This window comes from Myotis daubentonii, chromosome 2 (genome assembly GCF_963259705.1).
Source record: "Myotis daubentonii chromosome 2, mMyoDau2.1, whole genome shotgun sequence".
NCBI classification, from domain to species: Eukaryota; Metazoa; Chordata; class Mammalia; order Chiroptera; family Vespertilionidae; genus Myotis; species Myotis daubentonii.
The window spans coordinates 175450702-175476101 of NC_081841.1; the positions used below are offsets into that span (position 1 = coordinate 175450702).

The window sequence follows — 25400 nt, forward strand, 5'->3', positions numbered from 1 at the left end:
ATACATACATATATATATATATATATATATATATATATATATATATATATATATATATATTTCAGTACCTACTTTGTAGTCTACATGTGAGCATAGAACTTAACAAATTAAGGCAATTTATAGAGTAGGATGCAACACACTGATCAAATGGCTGAATCACCTCCATGACTCAATATCTACCTCATTGCTCACTATGCTCTTTTGATGTAGTCTCATTTGTTTATTTTCTCCTTAGTTTCCATTGTCCTAGGAGATGTATCAGTAAATACATCGCTATGACATTGTCTGATATTTTGCTGCCTATGGATTTTTCTAAGATTTTTTTGGTTTCCCATCTTACATTTAAGTCCTTCATCCATTTTGAGTTTATTTTTGTGTATGGTGTAAGTTGGTGGTCTAGTCTCATTTTTTTGCACGTATCTGTCCAATTTTCCCAACACTATTTATTGAAGAGACTGTCTTGATTCCATTGTATGTCTTGCCTCCTTTGTCAAATATTAATTGAGCATAATGGCTTAGGTTGATTTCTGGGTTCTCTGTTCTGTTCCATTGGTCTATAAGACTGTTCTTGTGCCAGTCAGGCAGTTTTGAGAATATAGCTTGATGTCTGGTACTGTGATCCTTCCAACTTTGTTTTTCTTTCTCAAGATTTCTATAGCTATTCAAGGTCTTTTTCTTTTTCATATTAATTTTTGGAGAGTTTGTTCTAGGTCTGTGAAATATGCTGTTGGTATTTTAATGGGGTTGTGTTGAATCTATAGATTGCTTTGGGTAGTATGGACATTTTAATGATGTTGATTCTACCAATCCATGAACATGGTATATTCTTCCACTTGTTTATAACTTCCTCTACCTCTTTTTTGCAATGTCCTTTTGTTTTACGGCAAATATTCAAAGAATAATTAACACTGATCCTCCTGAGACTACTCCAAAAAATTCAAGTGGAAGGAATACTTCCAATTTCTTTCTATGAAGCCATCATTACCCTAATTGCAAAACCAGATAAAGTCACCACAAAGAAAGAGAATTACAGGCCAATATCCCTGGTTAACATAGATGCTAAAATCCTCAACAAAACATTAGCAAAATGCATCCAGCATTACATTAAAAAAATCATACACCATGACCAAATGGGATTTACTCCAGAGATACAAGGCTGTATGATGTCTGCAAATTAATTAATGTGATACACCACATAAACAAATTGAAAGACAAAAACCTCCTTATCATATCAGTTGATGCAGAAAAAGCATTTGACAAAAACCAACACCCTTTTTTGATAAAAACTCTCAGCAAAGTGAGAATAAAGGGCTCATACCTCAACATAATTTTTATACAACAAACCTATAGCCAACATCTCAATGGGTGAAAACTAAAACCATTTCCCCTAAGAACTGGAACAAGACAGGGATTCCCCCTTTCACCACTCCAATTCAACATAGTATTGAAAGTGCTAGCCATAGCAATCAGACAAGAAGAAATAAAAAAAAAGTATACATATTGGAAAAGAAGAAAACTGTCTTTATTCGCAGATGACATGATATTCTACATAGAAAACCATAAAGACACCATCAAAAGACTACTAGATTTAATAAATGAATTCAGCAACACAGTGGGATACAAAGTTAATGCCCAGAAATCTATGCCTTTTTTATACACCAATAATGAACTCACAGAAAGAGAAACTAAAAAAGCAACTCCATTTACCATTGCAACAACAAAAAATAAGATACCTAGGAGTAAACCATACTGTTCTATACCAGTTTCTATCTTCTCAATCCAATTATCACCTGAAACTCATCACACTATGCATGAGCAGATTTGTTTCCTGAAATGACTAAATCCCTCCCAAGCTACTTCTTCCAAATATTTTTTTTCTCCTTATGAAAGTTTCAGTGTTTAACCTGTTCTATCCTTGTCTATCCAATTTCAGAGTAAGATAGTACTTTCCTCCTTCCAAGGCTGATTCCTGCGTCTGACTTGTTTATTTCAACCGAGCACTTTGCTCCATTAATTATCTTTTTCTTTGTTACACCTTTCATGTTCTTTTAAACTTCTACTTCATATATTCTCTTGAAATTGCTTTATTCTAAGCTTTCCATCAACATCAATAATAACTAAACATAATATTAAAGAATACTACTATTAATTCTATATGCCATATGCTGGGTAATATGCTTATAATTATACAGTGGAAATGATAATGACAAATCCTTGTCGATTCCTTATGATATTCCAGATATTTCTCCTTGCTTTTACATATATCAACAGACATAAAAATAAACTTTGCAAAGAAAGCGTTATTATAATCCTAATTGGGCTTTGTGAACATTAACAATCAGCAAAATTAAGAAGCTCTATCCCACACACAGAGAAGGCTGTGGTACTGGGAATTTACCCCAAACCCCTGGATTCTCATTACTTTTACCATATCTGCCCTCCATGCAGTGAAAAAGTTTGCATATTCTAAACTCACTATCTTTACTCTGTCATCACATGAATCTTTTAATAAACTACAACAACATAGCATTAATTTCCAGCATTCTAATAAAACTTGTTTCCCCACATGTGGTTATAGAATCTTATGTTGACTCTTCTCAGTTTTATTCTAGACAAAAAAATTTATAATATTGTATTCTTTGCCAAGTTTATCTGCAGAAACATCTCTCTCCTTTGCATCTCATGTCCAAATGTGTGGATCTCCTCTTGCCTCTTGAACAGTCTTCTCACATTCCTCTGCTATCACCTCCTGTTTTTATTGTCCTTTAATATGATTGTTACCTAAGTCTCTATCCCCAGACCACTTATTTTCTAGACATACAAATATTCAGTCATCAATTTTAATGCTCAAAAGTTTAATAGCCATATCTGTGCAGATTATTTTTGATGTACATATCCAGCATAAAATATAAATAACTTCCTTCTTAGTTCCTCATTATCATGTGGTTGCTCTAATAGACCCTCAAATCAGTCATCAAATCCTCTTGATCTTGCCTCCCCACTATTTTTTTTTTCTGTAGAATTTTCTCTCACCATGAATACTTCTTTTACCTGGTCTTCATAATCTCTCACTAAAACTGAACAGGTGTTGTAAGCATCTCCTGCTTAGACTTAAGTTACTCAAGGTCTTGCCTTAAATTGTCCTTCAATATAAAATCTTTTTGTTAATGATTCTTTCTCTTGGACTTTTATTCTTTTAAAATATATTTTTTAGAAGAGCAAATTCTGAGACCTGAAAGACAAGGGAGTCAGATGATTTTGGAATTGAAGCAATGCATATTCTATCAATCCTATATAATCCTATATAATAAAAGGCTAACATGCAAATCAACCAAAGGATGAAATGACTGGTTGCTATGATTCACACTGACCACCAGGGGGTAGACGCTCAACACAGGAGCTGCCCCTGGTGGTCAGTGCGCTCCCACAAGGGGAGCGCTGCTCAGCCAGAAGCCAGGCTCAGGGCTGGCAATTGCAGTGGAGGTGGGAGGAACCCCGAGGGCTCCCAGACAGTGAGAGGGCACATGCTGGGCTAAGGGACCCCCCCCAAAATGTACGAATTTCGTGCACTGGGCCTCTAGTATTAAATGACAATTGTAAAGGACCAAGTAAGACAGGATGGTGTGTCTGGGGCAAGAAAATCTTGTTATGACTAGGACTTGCATAAAGGGTTGCAAGAAATGAGAGTGTGAAGGAAAGAAAGGTCAAACCTTGCAGATACTATGAACAGTAGTAAGTTTGAACTTTATACATTTTTCTTTAAGATTTTAGGATAGAAGTGGCAATTTGATATTTGCAACATGTACAGATCACATGGACTGCAGTGTGGAAACTGCTTGGGCAAAGTCTCTTTTAGCCAATGACTTAGGATTTGTGTTTGAGAGTGAGGTAAGTATGCCAATCAGGATCCTACTAAAAGAGTCTAGTTGGGAAATCAAGGTGCCTGAAAGAAAGCATTCATTAGGAAAATTAAGAGACATATAGGTATATGAAATTTATTTAGGAGGGTAAATCCACATAACAAGGCAGTCAGCAAAAAAGAGGCTATTCCAGTTGTATGGAACAGGACAGCCATAGGCTGACAGCTTTTCATAGTTTCTGATATGAGATGTACAGACCAAGAGATGCAGGATTGACACTATCTTACATTTCAAGGACACTAACGATGACCACCCCGAGCACATACAAATAGAGACACAGACCAAACACCAGGTAATACCAGGACATTCATGTTTCATTGCACATGTACAGCTGCATTTCCAGTAGGATTATGGCCAAATACAAAGCCAGTCTTTTCTGAAAAGATTGCTGAGATGTGAGGAGAGTTTCAATTATATTTGCTTATAAAGTTAAAATAATAGAAAAAAAAATCTTATAATTGGAGCTAAGGTAATATATTTTTATCCAGTGTTCTTGAATAATCTAATCAAGGCTAGAGAAGAAGTAAGTTCCATTTTGGCCTCTGTTAGAAGCAACTTGCAACAAAACATGCAGCTGGAGACTTTGTGGCATTCGTCTAGTGATAGCCACAATATTCCAGATATCACAGGAGCTACAGAAATGTAACTATTAAAATCGTTTCACCAATGCAGAGTAAGCAGTAAGCACTCTGGTGTAGTAGTTTTAAAAGGAAATTGTACTTGGAGAAACAGGAGCTTAGGCACTTTGAGGTACTCTTTGTCTTCCAGATCATAATTCTACTTGGGGCTCAGAGTGAAGTTTATTGGGTTTTCAAAAACACTGCTTACTTGATCGAGGGCTGGCCATTTTGCTTTTAATAGCCACAGGCTTCTGGGTCTCTGCCCTCAGTTTCTTCTCAGGGCCATAGAGGTGGGAAAACCTAGTTCCAAATCCTCCTCCTCTTGCTTTTGCCTGTGGGTGCTTAATTAGGTGCTCATCCTCACACCTTTCTGTATATGGCCTAATTCCCAGACCATCATCTTTGCTTTTTCTCACAGTTTTTCCAACTTCTCAAAACTTTTCTGTAAATGAGGCCATGTAGGCATTCTCTCCACGACCTCAACTTCCAATCAGATCAGAAACGCCATCTATTGCTTCTGTTATGGTTTGATAGCTTTAATGTTACTGGCAGACTTTGCTTCCAGCCCTCTCCTAATCAATATGTCAGTCTACCCCCACCCCGGTTTTCAACTATCTAGTTTTATTCCTTATATATGGTTAATATATATTGGCAAGGAGACAACTTAAAAATGTTTCAAAACACACAATTTATGTCCTTGTTCTGCTTTAACACACTGAAAATATAAACTACAGAGAAACTTCATATGCCCCCATCAAGTTGATCCTGCAGAAAATAAATATTTACCTTTGATACTGTCGTCTTTGGATCACATATTGAGGTAATTTAGGAGACAACATTCCCTATCTTATAATCATCTCTTATTTTCAAATAACTGATAAAATGTATAGTTGCCATAATAGAAATTATAAAAACTCACAAACAGTTCCAAAGTACTATTTGCATATATTAATTTGTAAATCTAAGGAAGTCATTTTTTTTAAAGATTTATTTCTTTTTAGAGAGAGGGGAAGAGAGTAAAGGAGAGAAGGAGGGAGGGAAAGAGAGAAAGAGAGAGAGAGAAAGAGATCAATGTGAGAGCAAAACATGGATCGGCTGCCTCTTGCACACCCCCTACAGGAATTGAGCCCAAAACCCAGATGTATGCCTTGACCAAGAATCAAACCTTCAACCTTTCAGTGCACAGGACGATGCCCAACCAACTGAACTGCATGGGCCAGGGCTCTAAGGAAGTTCTTAATTTGCAGCCTTGAAAATATTTACAATATTAGTAGTTTTTACGGCAGCTGTAACATTATTTATTTTATGACATTTCCATACCCAGCTTACTAGAATTTTGAAGACTACATTTAAAATATGAAAATTTTTAAAAAGACAGGGAGTTGGACTTTTTTTTTTTTTTCATGTTTATTACAAGTTTCCCCAGGAGCCTGGGTCTTATTTATGTCATCATGTATTTATTTTACAAGTTTGGCCTTGCAAAAATGTGCCAGAATTTGAAAGCTGTACACAATTTTTGAAAAGCAACTATAATATACAATGTCTTGACCTTTTAGTTTTCATTTTGATTGGAAAATGGTTACAACTTTGCAGCTCAGTCAGGTTGTAAACAAGGGGTAAAAACTGAATATATAAAGGTCAGGAAAGTTTACTGAAAAATTTTATGAAACCCTTTACCTTCCTATAAATAATAATGATTAAAATTTATACATTGTTTTCTAAACATATTTTTAAGGTCCTTAAAAATTAGTTCAGCTCTACTTGGTTTGGCTCAGTGGATAGAGCGTTGGACTGAGGACCAAAAGGTCCTGGTTTTGATTCTGGTCAAGGGCACATTCCTAGGTTGCAGGCTCCTCCCCTGCCTGGGCCCTGATCAGGGCTCATTGGTTTCTTTCACATCAATATTTATCTCTATCTTTCCCTCTCTTTTCCACTCTCTCTAAAATTCAATGGAAAAATATTCTCAGGTGAGGATTAAAAGAAAATTAATTCAAAACATAATTTACCAAATATCGCTTTCTTAATTTTAAGTAAACCTTGTTTATGTATACCTTTTCCCAAGAAAGTCATATTTCTTCACTGACCAACTTTCTCATTACTGTTTTTAAAAATGAATGACATTGTGCTACCATGTAGTTACAATAATGATACTGGAAAATCCTCAAGGTTAGGGTTTTTATTGTTATTCAACTTTGTTCATCTAGTTCCTAGAATATTGTCACTTAAAATAATTCATTTATCAACTTTGATATCTCAAAGAGAAATATAAACAATATAAATAAGCATTCAAAGGAGGGTAGAAACTCTTAATACAGTAAAATCTTAGCAATTCTTAGAAATGTCTTCCAACATTATTAGCTTCCCATCTCACTCTGTACTTAATGGAAAAGAAAGTTCTCTATGGTATATAATCATTCTTGAGCTCAACTAAGAAAAGGAAAAGATAAGTGAAAAGAGCTGGCTGTTACAACCGATTGGAGCAGTCCAGTCACATTGTTCAGGAGCATATATTGCAGGAAAATGTTTAGAAAGGGTCCCTTTTACTTGAAATTGCACAGGAATGAAGAAAATGACATTGCAAAAATGAGAAAAAAGAAATTGTAGCCAGCGTATTGTTATTATAGAAGCCTAGTTGACAAAGAGAAGGAGAAATTAGGTATAAAAGCAACCAACACTCTTGAAACTAGAGAAGGGGGAAAGTGGAAAATCAAATGGTTCTCTAGAGTGGGTAAAACAGTCACCTGCATGTCAGCAATATATAGATTTTGAAGACAGACTTAGGCAGACACATAGTGGGTTTCCACTGTACACCTGAGTCATGCGTGAAGCTGGTGGCAAGGAAGGGAAACAAGCCACTCTATGTACCAATGTAAATCAGGGGGTTAAGGGAGGAATAAAAAAACTGCATAGACCTTTACTCTCCAGGATGGGGAACCTTTTTGCTGCCAAAGGCCTTTGGGATACTTATAACATCATCCGTGGGCCATAACAATTGTCACCTTGTAAATTAGCCTGCTATATCTGGTCAAATATTTAATTAACTCACATGTAATGCCTTGGCAGAGCCAGACCAAATGATTTCCCAACGCCTACAGCTTATGAGCTTAATTTAAGTGTTTTACAAAGAAAAATAACATACTCACAGAAGAGGAAAATGGGTAATTATTTGGGATGGAGTCATAGGCAGTTCCTGACATAGCTCTCTGTGATCCTAACCTTTTAGTATTCATGCTCTGTGTGACCTCCTCTCCTTAGTGTAGGCTGGATCTAATGCCTTGTTTCTAATGAACACAATACATCAAAAATAATTGAATGTTACTTCTGTGATTAGGTTATAAAAACTATGACCTGCATCTTGCTGGCCCTCTCCCTCTCTTGCAATTACTCTCTTTGGCCCTCTTGCCCACTTGCTATGATAAAGGAGCTGCCATGTTGTGAGGTGCTTGATGAGGAGTCCTCCGTCCAATGACCCGCAAAGAACTAAATCCTGCCAACACTGTGTGAGTGAACTTGGAAATGAATCTTTCCCTGTCAAGCCGTCAGATGACTGCATTCAAACAGCTGCGGTCACATGTGTGTGCATACATATGTGCACATGTGTGGATACACACGATCACACACAGACTTCTCCTTTCCACTTTCATTGTTAGTATCCTAGTGGTTTAGAGTTATAACTGACAATATAGAAGAGGAGTCAGTGATGGTGCCTAGATGGCTTTGAATTGGCCATCTACTCCTTTTATATTTAAGTGCAATTTTGTAGGGATAATTTTTTCAACCCAACCCTTAAGAAAAAGTTTAATAAGCTGGTCATGTTTTTTATCCTAATACTTAGAATCAACTGCACAGAGGAAAAGATAATATTAGTTGAGAAAACATCATGATCTAATGAAAGAGAAATTGCATATTTCTAGATGAACAGCTAAAAAATGATAGGTAGTGAATACATGGAAAAGAAGGAAAGATTGAGGAGATGAGAGCAACATTTACAGGAAGCCAGTTTGCATAAAAAAATAAATAGTTCTCACATGCCTCCGGCATATATGTCTATCAAAAGATACTAATATGTAATTTTTGCATGAAAATATTAGCTATTAATATGTGAAATTAAGTTATATGAGGTGAAAAGCAGTAATTTATTTAAATAGCCAGGCTCTTTTTGGTGTTTAAATTATATAGTAATAAACCTAAATAAGGGTTATACTAAAAAGCATTCATGAACCAGACACATACATAATATTGTTCAGGGTTCAGTAGGTTAAAGGTTAATGTCCTTGAATCCACATAGTGAAACTAAGCATCTAAATACCAGATGTTGGTCTAAAATGACAAATACATCAAAGTAGGTTCCAACTATTTGAGGGCACTCACCTGGTACAGGGACATGGGCAAGATGCCAGATACACAGTGACAAAAACACTGTGAATGGTCATTCAAAATTGAAATATATCAAGTTTTTATTGAACCACAGAAGGTTTTTTGCTTAAAATCTTATAACGAGAATAAGGTTGGAATGGGGGTGGAGGGAGGTTAGAAGAAGGTAAAGGGAGGACAAATGGTGATGGAAGGAGACTTAACATGGGGTGGTGAATATATAATATAATATACAGTTGATGTATTATAGAATTATGCAGTTGAAATCTATTCATTTTATTAACCAATGTCACCCCAATAAGTAGAAAAATAATATTATTCTAAGTGAGATAAGCCCCACACAAAAGGATAAATGTATGGCCGTGGCGGGTGAGGCTCAGTTGGTTGGAGTGTTGTCCTGTACGCCAAAAGGTGGCATTTTGATTCCTGGTCAGGGCACACACCCAGGTTACTAATTCAAGGTTTAATCCCAGATTAGGGCATGTGTGGGAGGCAACTGATCAATCGATTGATGTTTCTCTCCCACATCTCTCTCTTCCTTTTCTCCCTCAAAGATCAATTTTTAAAAAGGATAAAGGTATGATTTCACTTATATGTGGTTCCTAGAATAGTTGAATTCATAGAGACAATAAGTACAATAGAGGTTATCAGGGGCTGGCAGGAAGGAGAAATGAGGAGTTACTGTTTAATGGTTATAGAATATCTGGGGTGATATCTGAAAATGGCGATGATGATTGCATGTAATTAATGCCACTTAACTGTACATTTAAAGATATTAAAATGGTTAAAATGAAAAAAATATTTCTTGAAGTTGCACATTTAGAATTCATGCACTTTTTAGTGTATATCTTTGTATGCATTTGTTAAGGCTATTGTAACAAGGTACCACAGACTAGGTAGTTTAAAACAACATAAATGTATTGTGTCACAGTTCTAGAGGCTAGAAGTCTGAAATCAAGATGTCAGCAAGCGTGGTTCCTCTGAGGGCTCTGAGAGCTCTGGGGAGAATCTGTTCCTAGCTTCTGGTGGTCTCTCTCTCTCTCTCTCTCTCTCTCTCTCTCTCTCTCGATCGCTCTCAAATTAATTCTTTATTTTTTAAAGTATTACATAAGTCTCGTTTTTCCCCCATTAACCTCTCCCCGGCTGCCTCCACCCTGTAGCACATGCCCTCACCCCCTCACCCCCCATTGTCTGTGTCCATTGGTTATGCTCATATGCATGCATACAAGTCTTTTGGTTGATCTCTTACCCCCGCACCCCCCCATCCCCTGCCTTCCATCATAGGTTGGACAGTCTGTTCGATGCTTCTATGACTCTGGTTCTATTTTTGTTCACCAGTTTATGTTGTTCATTATATTCTACAAAAGAGTGAGATCATATGATATTTATCTTTCTCTGACTGGCTTATTTCGCTTAGCGTAATGCTCTCCAGTTCCATCCATGCTGTTGCAAATGATAAGAGTTCCTCCTTTTTTATAGTGGCATAGTATTCCATTGTGTAGATGTACCACAGTTTTCTAATCCACTCATCAGCTGATGGACACTTAGGCCGCTTCCAAATCTTAGCTATGGTAAATTGTGCTGCTATGAACATAGGGGTGCATATATATTTTCTGATTGGTGTTTCTGTTTTCTTAGAATATATTCCTAGAAGTGGGATTACTGGGTCAAATGGCAGTTCCATTTTTAAATTTTTGAGGAAATGCCAGACTGTTTGCCACAGCAGCTGCACCAGTCTGTATTCCTACCAGCAGTGCAAGAGGGTTCTTTTTTCTCTGCATCTTCTCCAGCACTTGTCGTTTGTTGATTTTTGATGATAGCCATTCTGACAGGTGTGATACCTCATTGTTGTTTTGATTTGCATCTCTCAGATGATTAGTGACTTGGAGCATGATTTCATGTCTCTGGGCCTTCTGTATGTCCTCTTTCCAAAGGTGTCTATTTAGGTCCTTTGCCCATTTTTTTATTGGAATGTTTATCTTCTTTTTGTTAAATTGTATGAATTCCCTATAAATGTTGGAGATTAAACCTTTACCAGAGATAACATTGGCAAATAAGTTCTCCCATGCAGTGGGCTTTCTTGTTGTTTGGTTGATGGTTTCTTTTGCTGTGCAGAAGCTTTTTATTTTGATGTAGTCCCATTTGTTTATTTTCTTAGTTTCCATTGCCTTGGAGCTGTATCGGTAAAGATTGCTACAACAAATGCCTGCCATTTTGCTGCCTATGACTTCTAAAATTTTTAAAAAATATATTTTTATTGATTTCAGAGAGGAAGGGAGAGGAGAGGGAGAGGGAGAGAAACATCAATGATGAGAGAGAATCATTGATCATCTGCCTCTTGCATGCCCCTACTGGGGATCGAGATGCAAACCTAGGCATATGCCCTTGACCATAATCAAACCCAGGACACTTCAGTCTGCAGGCCAATGCTCCAAACCGGCCAGGGCTTTTCTAAGATTTTTATGGTTTCCCATCTTACATTAAAGTCCTTTATCCATTTTGAGGTTATTTTGACAAAGGAGGCAAGAACATACAATGGAGTCAAGCCAGTCTCTTCAATAAAGGGTGTTGGGGAAATTGGACAGATACATGAAAAAAAAATGAAACTAGACCACCATCTTACACCATACATAAAATTAAACCTAGTATCTCTTCATCTAGTCTTCACTCTCTGCATTTCTGTCTCCATGTTGAAACTTCCCCCTTTTATCAGGGTACTAATTATATTGGATTAAGACCCACCCAAATGACCTCATTTTAACTTGATTACCTTTGTAAAGACCCTGTTTCCAAATACGGTCATATTCTGAGGTACTGGAGCTTAGGACTTCAACATATATTTTGGCAGAAACACAATTCAACTCACAAGAAATCCATGCTATAGTTTTTTGGTGTTTTTTTTTTTTTGTATTGTTTTGTTTTAATCCAAAAGTTAAATCCAGCACAAAAAGAAATGCAAACGAAATATAGGTCAAGAAGGGCTGCTGTAAGCCTTGAAATGGGGACATAATACCCATTTCTAAACCAAATGTTAGAATGGTTTGAACATGTTAGAATTGAATATTTTAGAGCTATAAGACACATTTGAGGACTTTCAAGCTCTTCTTGTTTTCACCTGAAACATGTAGGACCAGTAAGTTTAAATGATTTAAGGTCACACATTTCAATAGTTAATAGGAGAATTTGGTTTAGATTCTCGGTCAAATACCCACCTAACTCTCCTTAAGACAACCACAACCTCAAATTTCATCCATTTCCCTCAAATTATTTCTAAAATATCTAGTAAAACCACATTATCTTAATCCTCATTTGGTATATTTTTATAATTTATGTAAAGAATGCTAGATTAAGGAGATTTCAATGCAAAGGTGAAAATCAGAATGACATTTGTGAAGGCATCACTTTCCTTGCCATCTGGCATACACAAGGGTGTCCTACTGAATGCAATCAGAATGAGCTCCTTTTGGAAGCGACCTTTAATAGACCAGGAAACTTTAGGTGAGTCTTCTGTAGAATGTTTTAATAGAGAATTTGAGAATGAATTCTGCACAGCTGGCCAATGAAGGAAATATAGATTAGTTGCCAACAGCAGGTTTTAAATGAATTTTCCATCCTTCACATTTCTTTAAACAGGCAATGGAAATTTTGATTAATTAAGAAATAAAATATTTTATAATCAGGAAAGCCTTGTGATGGCAATGTATCTTGATTAGTGTCTTTCTCCATCTTTCCCTCCCTTGTTTCCTCCTCTGCTTTCTTTTCTTCTTACTTTTTTCTCTTCTGTCTTTCTGTGACATCATAACACTGACATCAGTGTTAATGGTTAAAGAGCAATGGATACAACATAACAGTTGAATGACATAAATCTTGTATTCCTGTTACATACATAATAAAAAAATGGCAAGGAAACAAATCTAGGTTAATAATGAATAATTTTAATTCCCATATTTCTTATAGAAAGAACATTATCCTTCAGTCCATTGTTTTTTTGTTTGTTTTTAATATATTTTTATTGGTTTCAGAGAGAAAGGGAAAGAGAGAGAGAGAGAGAGAGAGAGAGAGAGAGAGAGAGAGAGAGAGAATGTCAATGATGAGAGAGAATCATTGATTGGCTGCCTTCTGCATGTCCCCACTGGGGACTGAGCCCACAACCCGAGCATGTGCCCTGACTGGGAATTGAACCATGACCTCCTGGTTCATGGGTCAACACTCAACCACTGAGCAACACCAGCTGGGCTGTTTGCATATTCTTATTGCATATGAAGACCTAACTAAGGAGATACAGGTGTTTGGACATGTTGAAAAACCTATTCCTCAATGATAAACCAAGAATAATATAAATTTACTCTGTACCTAAGAGATGAAAAATATGGAAATTATTTAATATCTTATCATTCTTATTTAGAATGTCCTTTAATTTCAATTATAGACTACCCTGTAGCAGCAGGAAACCTGAATGGTTTCTCTCCTATTATGTCTGTAGGTGCCAATGTGTATTTGTGATTTGTGTGTGTATGTTGGCAATGACTTAGAATATGTGGCAATGATTTAGAAAATTATTAATAATTCAGCTTGGAAGTAAGAGAGTGATATAAAAATACTTCTCTTTTTATTTTGGGAAGTATAATTGTTATGCATTGTGCTCTGCATAATAACATGTTTGGCTTTCAGAAATTTGCACTCCACATCTACTTATTCCATTAAACATGTTACATGTTTTTAATTTACTTATAATCTTCACTTCCCTTCTCCTTTATTCTGCTGATGTGGGGTCATTATACATTGCTTACTCACAACATGTCCTCGTTTCTTCTCCTACTCTGGTCATTGATCTACTGTGTCTTGCCAGCTAACATCACATAGATGTTTTTATAGAAGGCCCTGGCATTAACTAAGGGGTTGTTTGTTCTTTACGCACCTGCTCTTTTCCGGTCCTTGGCGTGTTTTCACATAGATGTTTTACAAGAGCCATTGGAGAGTTGATAATATTTGGCGTGCATACTTCCTCTTTTGGACCCCCTATTTTTCTCAATTCTATTTGAGGATGTGTCTATTTTTCTTTTATTTCTGTGCTACCTTGTTGTCTTTTAGTTTTAACTTTCCTGTGAGGTCAACGTTAGAGATTGGAGTAGGACACATGTTAATTGTAAACTTACCTGGGTACTTTTGATAGGACAGCTCAGAAGATAGAACTGGCCATGTTTTCAGTTGGACTTAAGGATCAGGCATGGTGGAAAGGAGACATACAGAATTTTATTTTGGGAACAAGAGAAAATGACTTCTTTGCATTGTTACAGGCCAGAGAGTGAATGCAGTAAGCCTTTTCTAAGTGCAGTATTCTATTTACAAAATCATAAGACTTTTATAAATTGCCAGACTGCATTGCATAAACCAAATGTCAACAAAATAGTAACCTTTCAAATTGCTGGTGCAACAGGGGCCAATATCAGAAAGCTCAAACTGAAAGGAAGCACTGACAAGAAATCCTACAGAAATGACTTATGTGTTTGGTCAAGTTAACAGAACGTGACATATTGTAAAATGTCTTTGGCTTTTTAGGTAGAGTAGTGTATAAAGGTTTAGCTGCATTTGAAAATATAAATCTGGAGATTTGTGATAGTTAGGTTTTATAGATAAACTATTTTCTAAATTGGAAAGAGAGAGCTTGGGAAATTTGGTATAAGTAAAAATTTTAAAAGATGACTGTGATAGCGAGAAAGGTGAAAATAAGGTGGAGTAAGTTGGGGTGGAGATGGGAACAGAGTTGGAGGTTTGGGGAAAGGGAAGTTACATTGCAAAAAAATAATGAGAGTCTGCATATAGGTTTATTTTTTAAATTGATTTTGTTGGGGTGATATTGGTTAATAAAATTATATAGTTTTCAGATATACAATTCTATAACACATCATCTGTATACTGTATTGTGTGTTCAACACCCCAAGTCAAGTCTCCTTCCATCACCATTTATCCTCCCTAAAGGAAACCTCCTGCTCTCTTTTCCTGCTGATAATCACCATACTGTTGTCTGTCTATGAGTTGTTAGTCTTTGCTTAATTCCATCACCTTTTTCACCCAGTCCCCCAACCACCTGCCCTCTGACAGCTATCAGTCTATTCTCTGTATCTATGAGTTTGTGGGCTTTTTAAGGTCTAATTTAAAATATGTTACAGAGGTAGTTTAAAAATACACATTGAGAAAATTTGAATCAGAGTTCTAATTTCAAAATGTTTTGAACTGTTGTTTACCCATTTCCCATATATTTCTTTATAGGTTTCAGTTAAATTTATGAAAGTGCATATACTAATTGCTTTGTAACAAAATTAAATTCATATATATGTGTATATTTGCATGTTTATACAGGGTGGGGCAAGATAGGTTTACCATTGGTCCTATAGAAAATAATTTAATAATTAATAATTAATAATACAAGAATAAACTGCTTCATGTACTCACAAATGTAAACCTACTTTTGCCCCACCCTACATAGAGATTTTTTTCAGGCTCTTCTTAAAATGCATTCTTTAGAGATGTTTCATTAAAAAATAAAATTACAGGATTTTTTCTATTTCTTTAGTATTCTGTTTTGAAATTTCTGTCAACATTTTGATTTTCACTTACATATTTCCATCAATAGTATAAATTCATTTTAAAAAGCAGATTTTACCATGTCTACGTTTGAATTATTGACTAGAGGTACATATATGATGACTAAGAGTTTCTAAATACTTCGCTTCTTGTATATCTGTATAAATGATTGTAAGAGGATCAAGGACATATTTTAGAGATATATCATTATATATAGGATTTTGAAGTACATTCAATTGCTCTCATGTTTAGAGATTTTTGAATTTGATGAATATGTTTCTCTTTCACAGTAAACACGTTGTGTATGTGAGCCACCTATTGCCAGAATTTATTGGTTTGAAAGGCTATTGCAACCGTGGAATAGTGCCAGTTAATAAAAAGCAAATCGAGCCTACTGAGAGATTAATTCCCCAGCTGAAAGAAATACATTTGCCTTAGAGTCATCAGATATTCTACCCACCAAAATCATTCTCCAAGATAGCATCCCTAATGAGCTTCCTAAACCAATTAAACATAAGCAGGAAGCATCCGTCATCAAAAATGACTATTTTCAGCTAATCAGCTAAAGGCATATACTGCATGGCATTTACAGCCGTGGGCAAACTATGGCCCGCGGGCCAGGCCCATTTGAAATGAATAAAACTAAAAAAAAAAAAGACCGTACCCTTTTATGTAATGATGTTTACTTTGAATTTATATTAGTTCACACAAACACTCCGTCCATGCTTTTGTTCCGGCCCTCCAGTCCAGCTTAAGAACTTATTGTGGCCCTCGAGTCAAAAAGTTTGCCCACCCCTGCATTAGGAACACCCTAAAATTGGTTTCACTCTACTCTCACTTTGTTTACTTCTCAATTTTATGGGTGCAGTGTCTTGCACAGACACTCTAAATGAGCATATTGCTTTAAAGGTCATAAAGTGCCTCCCTTGCATTATTATTCAGTAGAATAAAATGAGTTTTAATGGGTTTACGTGATTTGCTTAAAGGCACACAATGTGTGGCTGGGACTCAAATCATACCCTTTATTATAATTGTTCTAGAAATGCACAAGTATTGATTGGCTTTCTCCCCTTCATGACAGGGTTCAAGTGTTCAAAATGACATCATTCAAGGTAGTATGAAGATGAAGGGGGGCATTTTTACTCCCATATGTTCCTTCCTTCAAAGACAGAATCAGCAATACCATTTCTTCCTGGTTATAATGATAATAATGAACACTTGAAGTATGCTAGCAGTTTACATAATTGAACCAAAATAATAACTCACAAAAATCTTTCAAATAAATATATTTTCTCCCAATTTACAGATGCAAAACCAATAAGCCCAGAGAAGTAATGTTAAATTCATTTGAAGTTTTAAGTTTTGAAAAATTCTTATATGTTCTATATTTTATGAATATATTCAACAGCTATTCATGTATGTGGGGGAAATGAAGAGATATTTGTAACAGGGTGTGGTATGAGTGTGTCTGTTGTAATATTACTTATTTTCCTGTGACATTTATAGAAATTGGCTTCATTATCATTCTATAGTCATTTTGTTTGTGAATGTTCCTTTAAATGTGCACATGTGGAAACCCTTTTGTTTTATTAAAGACATGTGAGGAGGGCTCCTCCCTGATGGAAGTGGGTTCAGAGTAGAATGTGAAATAACACTTGCTGTTTGGGTGAAGCCAAAAGATCAGGGAGGGGGGGGGGCGGGGGATGGGGGTGATTTGCATGCTGTCTCTAGGAGACATTGGGGGAGGAGAGGACTGGAAAGGACTGGTCCTCCCTGAAAGAAAGGGGGAGGATTTCATTACCTGATGACCCAAATTCTGAAGCTAAAGTTCCCTCTATATCCTAGAAAAAATAATATTTTTGCACAAATCAATTATTTGAAAAATATTTTTACATATGCATTTTAAAAGGTAATTAAAACTTCCCTTTTCTTTCTAGTTTATAGGAATTAGTATGGCAAATAGATATGTTTGGTAAATATTTCTTGATATGATATTTTAATGTCAAATTTTTGTTTAAATAACTTCTTAGATCTTTCAAATAACTATTTTTTCTCCCAATTTACAGATGCAAAACATGTTTCCAGTTACTCAGGAATGAGATTGTTTTTAATTTATTTCTTATTAAGGATTAAAGAGAAAAATAATTTAGCAAGATTGCAAAACTAAGTCTTTAGTCTATTGCTCATTTTATCTGACTTCATATTATTTCTTTTATTTTAATCCTAAATTATTGCATATTCATGAATGCCAAATTGGAAATACAGTAAGGTAAATACTGAGCACTTGTTAAGAACTAAAACATAGTATGAATTCAAATTTATATGAATGTATATCTTTCAAAACGCATACACATTGTATAGTATGTGCTCAATAGATGTCACTGAATGAATAATGAATCAATCTTCCAGTCAATAAGCATAAATCCAAAGTTATTCTAGAACATTATGGCCTCCAAAGATTTGAGTAAAAGTGAAAGCCCTTTATTGACTTAGATGTAAAGGGCATTGAAGACAAGGTAAATATAATAAATTATTTTCAAAGTTAAAATAAATAAATTAAACCTTGTTTATTTAGCATCAACAATGTTGAAATCCCTATGATAATGATGGTGAGTATATGATGATTAAATCATGTTCCCTATGATCAACTTATCCAGCTATATCCAGTATCAATCTGACCCATGCTGTCAGACCCCCAATAATATCCATCTCCCTCTAGCAGGATCAATACTGCTGTCTCCTCTGTATGAAGGTTCTGCCTTACAATGCTCATTTCTTGCTTCTCAGTTATCATGCATCCACAAATGTTCATTTTCATTCTCACAATTACAATAAAACTTAACTTGTAAAAAAATCCCAATAAATTTCCCATCAACCAAAATAATAGGATTTTAACAGTAAGAGCCATATTCAAAATCTCATATTTCCCAATAGCATATGCCCAAGAAAGTTAATTGTCAATGAATGGTACATACATTTAAAAGGTCAGAGAAAAATGTGTGGGCTGGAAAAATAAGTTATTTGACTTAAAGTTAAAATTAGGTATACTGTAATAAGTTGAAGAAGAGCAAAGGGGTTATTCTATGTGGAGGAAAAACAAAAATTAGGAGCGAGGAGATATAAAACAAGCATAAACAAATTGTAGACTATGCATTCATATAATTTCTGTATGAAAAACACAATGCTGTGTGGCTGAGTTTGGGTACTGGGGGCAGTGGGCAGTGTTTAGACATATTTTCTTTTAAAACTATATCATATACGGGACCTTGACTGCAAGCTAAATTTGAACTTCTTTTTTAGGCTACATTTCCAAAAGTATGTCAGTGGAGGAGGGGTTAATTTGCTTATGTAAATTTGGAAAATGAGAGGTGAACCTAAACTAAACCAAATTGCTTCCTGTCACATTCTTCAGGGATACCAAGAAGGGGCCATAGCATGAATTTCTCAAACATTTTACCACCAGACTTCTTTCTGTGACTTATCTATCTGGACTGATATCTATCCTCCAGGCATGTTGGGAACCAGTGGTTTTTGACAGTAAAGAGTCACAAAGAGTGCTAAGGCAGAGAAATGGCATGGCGTAAGTACTGATTAGGGAGAAATAAGCTGGTGTTAGTAGATGAGAGGGACTGATGTCCACTGCAGAAAAAGGAGTTGGGAAGATAAGTTGTGGTGACACATTACTAGTGGAGACGAATGGTTCTACTTTAATATACAAAGTGGTAGAGTATGTTTTATATCCGAGCCTTACTTAGAAATGAACTACAGGTTAATAAGGGCTATAAACAAAGACGTGAGTGTAATATGTATACAGATGAGAACACAATTTGTCTGGGTTCCCAGAAAGAGACTAAAAAGTCCCATCCTCCTTCCCCTGTCACCAAGCTACAATCTCTGTGATTTACGCTGATAGCCAGGTAAAACTTACGCCTTTTATTTATTTATTTATTTTAAAGAATAGGGGATGTACATTGTTAATTGAAACGTCTTCATTTTTGATGTGAGGAGAAAGATGAGCAAACTCAGAAGAAATCAAAATAGCTTAGTTCAAAAGATGTGAGATTTGCCCAACTGGCGTGGCTCAGTGGTTGAGCATTGACCTAAGAACCAGGCCGTCATGGTTCAATTCCCAGTCAGGGCACATGCCCAGGTTGCTGGCTGGATCCCCAGTGTGGGGATGTGCGGGAGGCAGCCAATCAATGATTTTCTCTCATCACTAATGTTTCTATCTCTCTCTTCCTCTCCCTTCCTCTCTGAAATCAATAAAAACATATTTTTAAAAAGATGTGAGATTTTGAATATGGATCTTACTGTGAAAATCCTATTATTTTGGTTGATGGGAAATTTATTGGGATTTTTTACAAGTTAAGTTTTATTGTAATTGTGAGAATGAAAATGAACATTTGTGGATGCATGATAACTGAGAAGCAAGAAAATGAGCATTGTAAGGCAGAACCTTCATAGAGAGGAGACAGCAGTATTGATCCTGCTAGAGCGAGATGGGATTATTGGGGACCTGACAGCATGGGTCAGATTGATCTGGATATAGCTGGATAAGTTGATCATTGGGAACAGCAATTATACCTTTTGCTCAGAGAATTGGAAAAAAGTGAGAGGCATTGAAAAAGGTAGAGAACCTGAAAGATAGAGACTGGGTCAAATCCTATAGCATAATCTTTTCAGTAAGGTGTCGTCTTATGGATATGTCGACATTTTATCCTGAGCAATATGTTAGACCCATGGTCGGCATACTGCGGCTCGCGAGCCACATGCGGCTCTTTGGCCCCTTGAATGTGGCTCTTCCACAAAATACCGGCTCTTCCACAAAATACCGACTTCTGCGCATGGGCCACGAAGTTTCAATTGCACTGTACGTGCGCTCCCGCACGTGGTATTTTGTGGAAGAGCCACACTCAAGGGGCCAAAGAGCCGCATGTGGCTCACGAGCCGTGGTTTGCCGAGCCGCAGTTTGCCGACCACTGCTAGAGAATCCAAAGAGACCAGAAGAAAACATTGCCCAAGATGTAAGTGGCGGTTAGAGAGTGTATTCATTTTCTGTTGCTGCACAACAAATTACCACGTTTAGTAATTTAAGAAAACTTTTATTTATGAATGCAATAGGTCCATAGTTTAGAAGTCCAGGTGGGCTCATTGCTCAGGGCTTTCTGCTTGCAGCGGTTCTCAACCTGTGGGTCGCGACCCCTTTGGCGGTCTAACGACCCTTTCACAGGGGTCACCTAAGACCATCCTGCATATCAGATATTTACATTACCATTCATAACAGCAGCAGCGTTACAGTTATGAAGTAGCAATGAAAATAATTTTATGGTTGGGTCACAACATGAGGAACTGTATTTAAAGGGCCAGAAGGTTGAGAACCACTGGTTAGGGTCTCACAAGCCTCAATTGGGAACAACAATTATATCAAGTTGTCAGTCAATCTTGAATCAATTGGAGAATAATGGGGAGAATCCTCCTATAGACTCAGCTAAGTTGTTGATACAATTCAGTTGTGGGACTGAAGGCTGACTTCCTTGCAGGCTGTAAAGTGGATCACTCTCAGCAACTAGAGGTTGCTGGCAGCAGGACTTTTGGCAGAATCTCTCACAGGCCCTCTCACGACATCCAAGTTTACACCTTCAAGGCCAACAGCCTGATCTCTAAAGTCCAATCATCCTTCCTCCCTCCCAAAGCTTCAAAGTTCTCTGATTTATGCTGATAGCCAGGCAAAATTTTCTGCTTTCAAAGAACTCATGTGATTACAGTAGGTCCACCTATAGGGTCTCCCTTTCGATGAACTTGAATTCAACTGAATTATAACCTTAATTACATTAGCAAATTTTCTTTTGCCATGTAATTTAGTGGATATGACAATGACATTATATTCATAGTCCAGGGATGAGAGTGGATCATTTTGGGGCCTATTTTACAATTCTACCCAACACAGATATTTAAATTAAAATATAGTTTGGTATAGTTCTCTCTTTTAAAAATGTGAATTCCTGTGTCTTATAGATATTTCTTAGATTACTTCAGTGATTTAGAAAAAAAAATGTAGAAAACAAAAAAAAAATTTTCTTTAAAACAATGTTATCAATTATCTTTATAAGTCACTATAAATAAATGAATAACTCTCTAACAATTAATATATTTAATTGCTTTCAACCAAAACCAATTTCTTAAAATGGTAAGTTTTGATTTACATGCAATATCTTTCCCTTTATATTTTTCATTTTTATTATTTTTTATTTTATTGTTTAAAATATTACAAATAGTAGTGCACATGTCTCCTTTTTTTCCCCATTGACCTCCCCCCGGCCTCCCCCACCCCCTGGCACATGCCCTCACCAACCCCCGCCCGAGTGTCTTGTGTCCACTGGTTATGCTTATATGCATGCATGTAAGTCCTTCGGTTGATCTCTTAAACCACCCCCTCCCCCCAACCCTCCACTGCTTTCCTTCTATAGTTTGACAGTCTGTTTGATGCTGCTCTGCCTCTGTATCTATTTTTGTTCATCAGTTTATAATGTTCGTTATATTCCACAAATGAGTGAGATCATGTGGTAATTTTTAGTTCAAATTTGTTGGGTTGGGTCTTTATGACTTGCATATTGTAGGTGTTGTTCCTAAGATGCCATCTTTGTTTTGCCAAGAAACCAATAAAATATTGTAATAATAATTAGGGAAGTAAAGAGAAAATAAAGTTAAAATGGAAAAGTGTTGAGAAAGAATGTTAGAAGCAAAAGGGGATAACACATCACCAGAAAGTTTGATTTTTGTTGTACTTATCAGGTAATACTTAGAAATAGTTTAATTTAACTCACCTAATTGAATTCTTTAATTGCTGGGGGTGTTTAAGTAATATTGTAATAAAATACATACTAAAGTAGATAATAATAATATATTAATTTTTAATTTCCCAACACTGTGCAAAGTACTTTATGTGTATTTTTTTCTCACAATAAGAAAAATGGCTCAGGTATATCATTGTCCATATTTTAGATATGAGGGAACAAGCTAGTTATTCAGTAATTTGCATAATGTCCATTGTCTCATGGTTAATATATGTCAGAATCAGGATTCAAATCTAAGTATGTTAGACCTCAGAGACCAAGGCCTTTATGATTATGCTAAATAACAAATGGCAAATGGTAGAAAACAATGCCATTATCCTTCCTTTCTTGTTTTGGATTTTGGATTTGCATGTGCTTTGTTATATATCTGTATCTCTCCTGCAGGAAGAAGCACACACATGAGTGCATTCAACATAGTAACTTATTGTTGCCTAAATCCACTTGACCATAAAGGAAGCCCTCTTTTTAAATTAAATACCTATTAATAAATTTGGTAAAATGCTGATGCATAGAAATAAATTCTGATAAGAATTTAAAAATTATTGCTGTTGTTTTAGCATTTCATTTTAGTTAGAAAAAATACATTTTAAGGGACTATAATATTTCAGAATTCATGACCTTTTTTGGAACGCTTATGAATTGTCAAAGTGTAGTTGCTTAGTGTAAATGTTCTTTAAATGCTAAACATATTTGTCTTAGGTATACGGAGAATATTTCACTCTATTTTTTCAATATAAATTTCTTTCCTTGGGCTGTGCATTTAATTACTGTCTGATAATCAATATTATTATATAGAAAATCTCTTAGAAGTAACAACCATAATGCTTTCATAAAGCACTTTGAAAATGTAAATGACCATTTAGTGTTCCACAGAGGTATATTTCATTCATAATATAGCAGTACCCTCTAGTGCTCATGTCTGGTCATGTGTTCTCCAGAACTGCCTTAGAGGGGTAAATATCATGTATTGGATCATTTTACTCAGCTTTTGTGTTAAGTGAAATAGTTTATTATTTATAACATCACCTTTTTTTAAAGGAGTTCAGGCATTTATATTATTCAAAAATATTACCAGCACTCTTGTGCTCTAGGGAAAATAGCTATTCCATCTATTTTGCTCATAAAAATAAATGAAATGCTTTAGAACCAAGAAGTTGGTTAAATTTCTTAACTTACTTATAGAAATGGAAGTAGGACTTAAGTCTTTTGTTCCAAGGTTTAGTTCTGTGCTATATGCATTGGACTATGTATTTGATCCAAGAACTAAAGCTAAAAATGTATACGTCTAAAATTCTTTTAACCTTTTTCTGGAAGAATAGTACCAGTTTAGTAAAATAATTTTTGAGAAATTTTGGATTGTTGGTTTAAGAAACAGCAGAATATACTGTAATATACTGCAAAGGAAGTTGTGTTGCATTGGAGTTTGATTTATTGCGCTTAAACATTGTTTATTCAGAAACAAAGGATCCTCTAGCCAAACTTTTCATGAGCAAGATGACCTGGTTTTATTTGCTTTCCAAATCTTTAGCACAGAGATAATATTCAGATCATAGCCCTTTTGGCTGTAAAACCGTGTACATTATTTATTATTATTATTTCAGTCGTTTTTACTTTTCTTATACACTTTATTTAGTACAGTGTCTACATCAAAATAAAACACCCACATAAGAACATAATCCTAATTTCTATATATGTTCCTGAATAACATTTTTAAATGATTTGAATTTGCTCTTAATATATTTTTTTAATCCATATTTAGTTGTTACAGGGTAGGTCACCCAAACCCGACAAATGGGAAGTTCACCTGGGCAGTGGTGGCGGCGTGGTTGAACAGGTCAGCGGGGACTGTGACGATGAAGATGGTTGTGGGGGATCAGGAAGCGGAGAAGTCAAGAGGACACTAAAAATCACAGACTGTAAGTTATGATTCTAGTACTATTATTAAAGAATCAATTTTGAAATATAGTTAAGGATAATTATTGTTATGAATGTAAAGTAATAATGACAGTAAATTTAGAAGCATGCAAGAGGAGTTGAAAATGAAAATGAACCTACTTTTAGTTTAGGGCATACATGCTTGGAGTTTTGTTTATTTTTAACTTATGGCTTTTAAATGGTAGTAACATTTTTTGTAGGAGAAACAAGTGAATGACCATCAGTGCTGAGAATTAAAGGTTATAAAGTGAGATCATCCTTAGGACATGATCAAACTAGTAACTAGTATGGTGGATAATAAATGTATATTGGTGAATAATGTTAAATGAGGATGGCTAAGGCCTATAAATAAATAAATACTGCACTTTAATATTATCATGCCATAATATCAAACTATTATTTAATATAGTTTCATTATAGTCAAATTGCAAAGAAATTGGTTAATTATATGTTTGTTAATGTAAAAAACAAACAAACAAAAAAACAATTACTTGGATTTAACTCATGAATTTGGTTTTCCAAAAATGCTCACCAATCATTCACTTCGTTTTGATTGTATGGGTTTGGAAAACACTTCTGATATAGCTGGACCGATCAATATCACAAAAGATGGAACTGCCAAATTAAACAAAAATCACCCAATGAATTTAGTTTCCTTGTGTTAACATACAAAATGAGTAATAGACATTCTCCATTGTGATGTGTATACATTTGTTGACATGGGTGAGACAACCAAAGTCATCAACTGAGAAATGTGTGCAAGTGAGTGTACCCCGAGCAGCTAACTTTCAAGTACTCATTTATCTCCGGTCATACCAAAGATAATTGCTTTATAAAGTAATCTCTAGACCTGTGCCCTCTGTGGAGACTGGCCTGACGTCCCCCTCTAAACCACAGCAGGCTATTTTGGGTCTGTTGGACATGTCATGGTGGGAGAAGATTTTATTTACTTTTTATTATTTTGTAGTTAATGTAGAACACTACTAATGTTTCAAGCATCAATGCTCCATTCCTTCTAGCACCTTATTTATAAGCCAAACATTGGATAAAGGAGTAGAAGCCAAAAGAGGTGTAAAATCAAGGATAAAAATCAATACAAAGAAATATATTTT

At 35.6% G+C, this 25400-nt stretch overlaps 1 protein-coding gene across 1 annotated transcript in view; it reads left to right on the forward strand.

Moving 5' to 3' along the window:
• GPC5 (glypican 5) overlaps nucleotides 1-24280 on the forward strand; it is a 654824-nt gene extending 630544 nt beyond the window's left edge. Inside the window, exon 7 of the mRNA XM_059681213.1 lies at nucleotides 24113-24280. Coding sequence (XP_059537196.1) covers nucleotides 24113-24280 — 168 coding nt within the window. The remainder of the gene's footprint in view (nucleotides 1-24112) is intronic.
• The last annotated feature ends 1120 nt before the right edge of the window (nucleotides 24281-25400 follow it).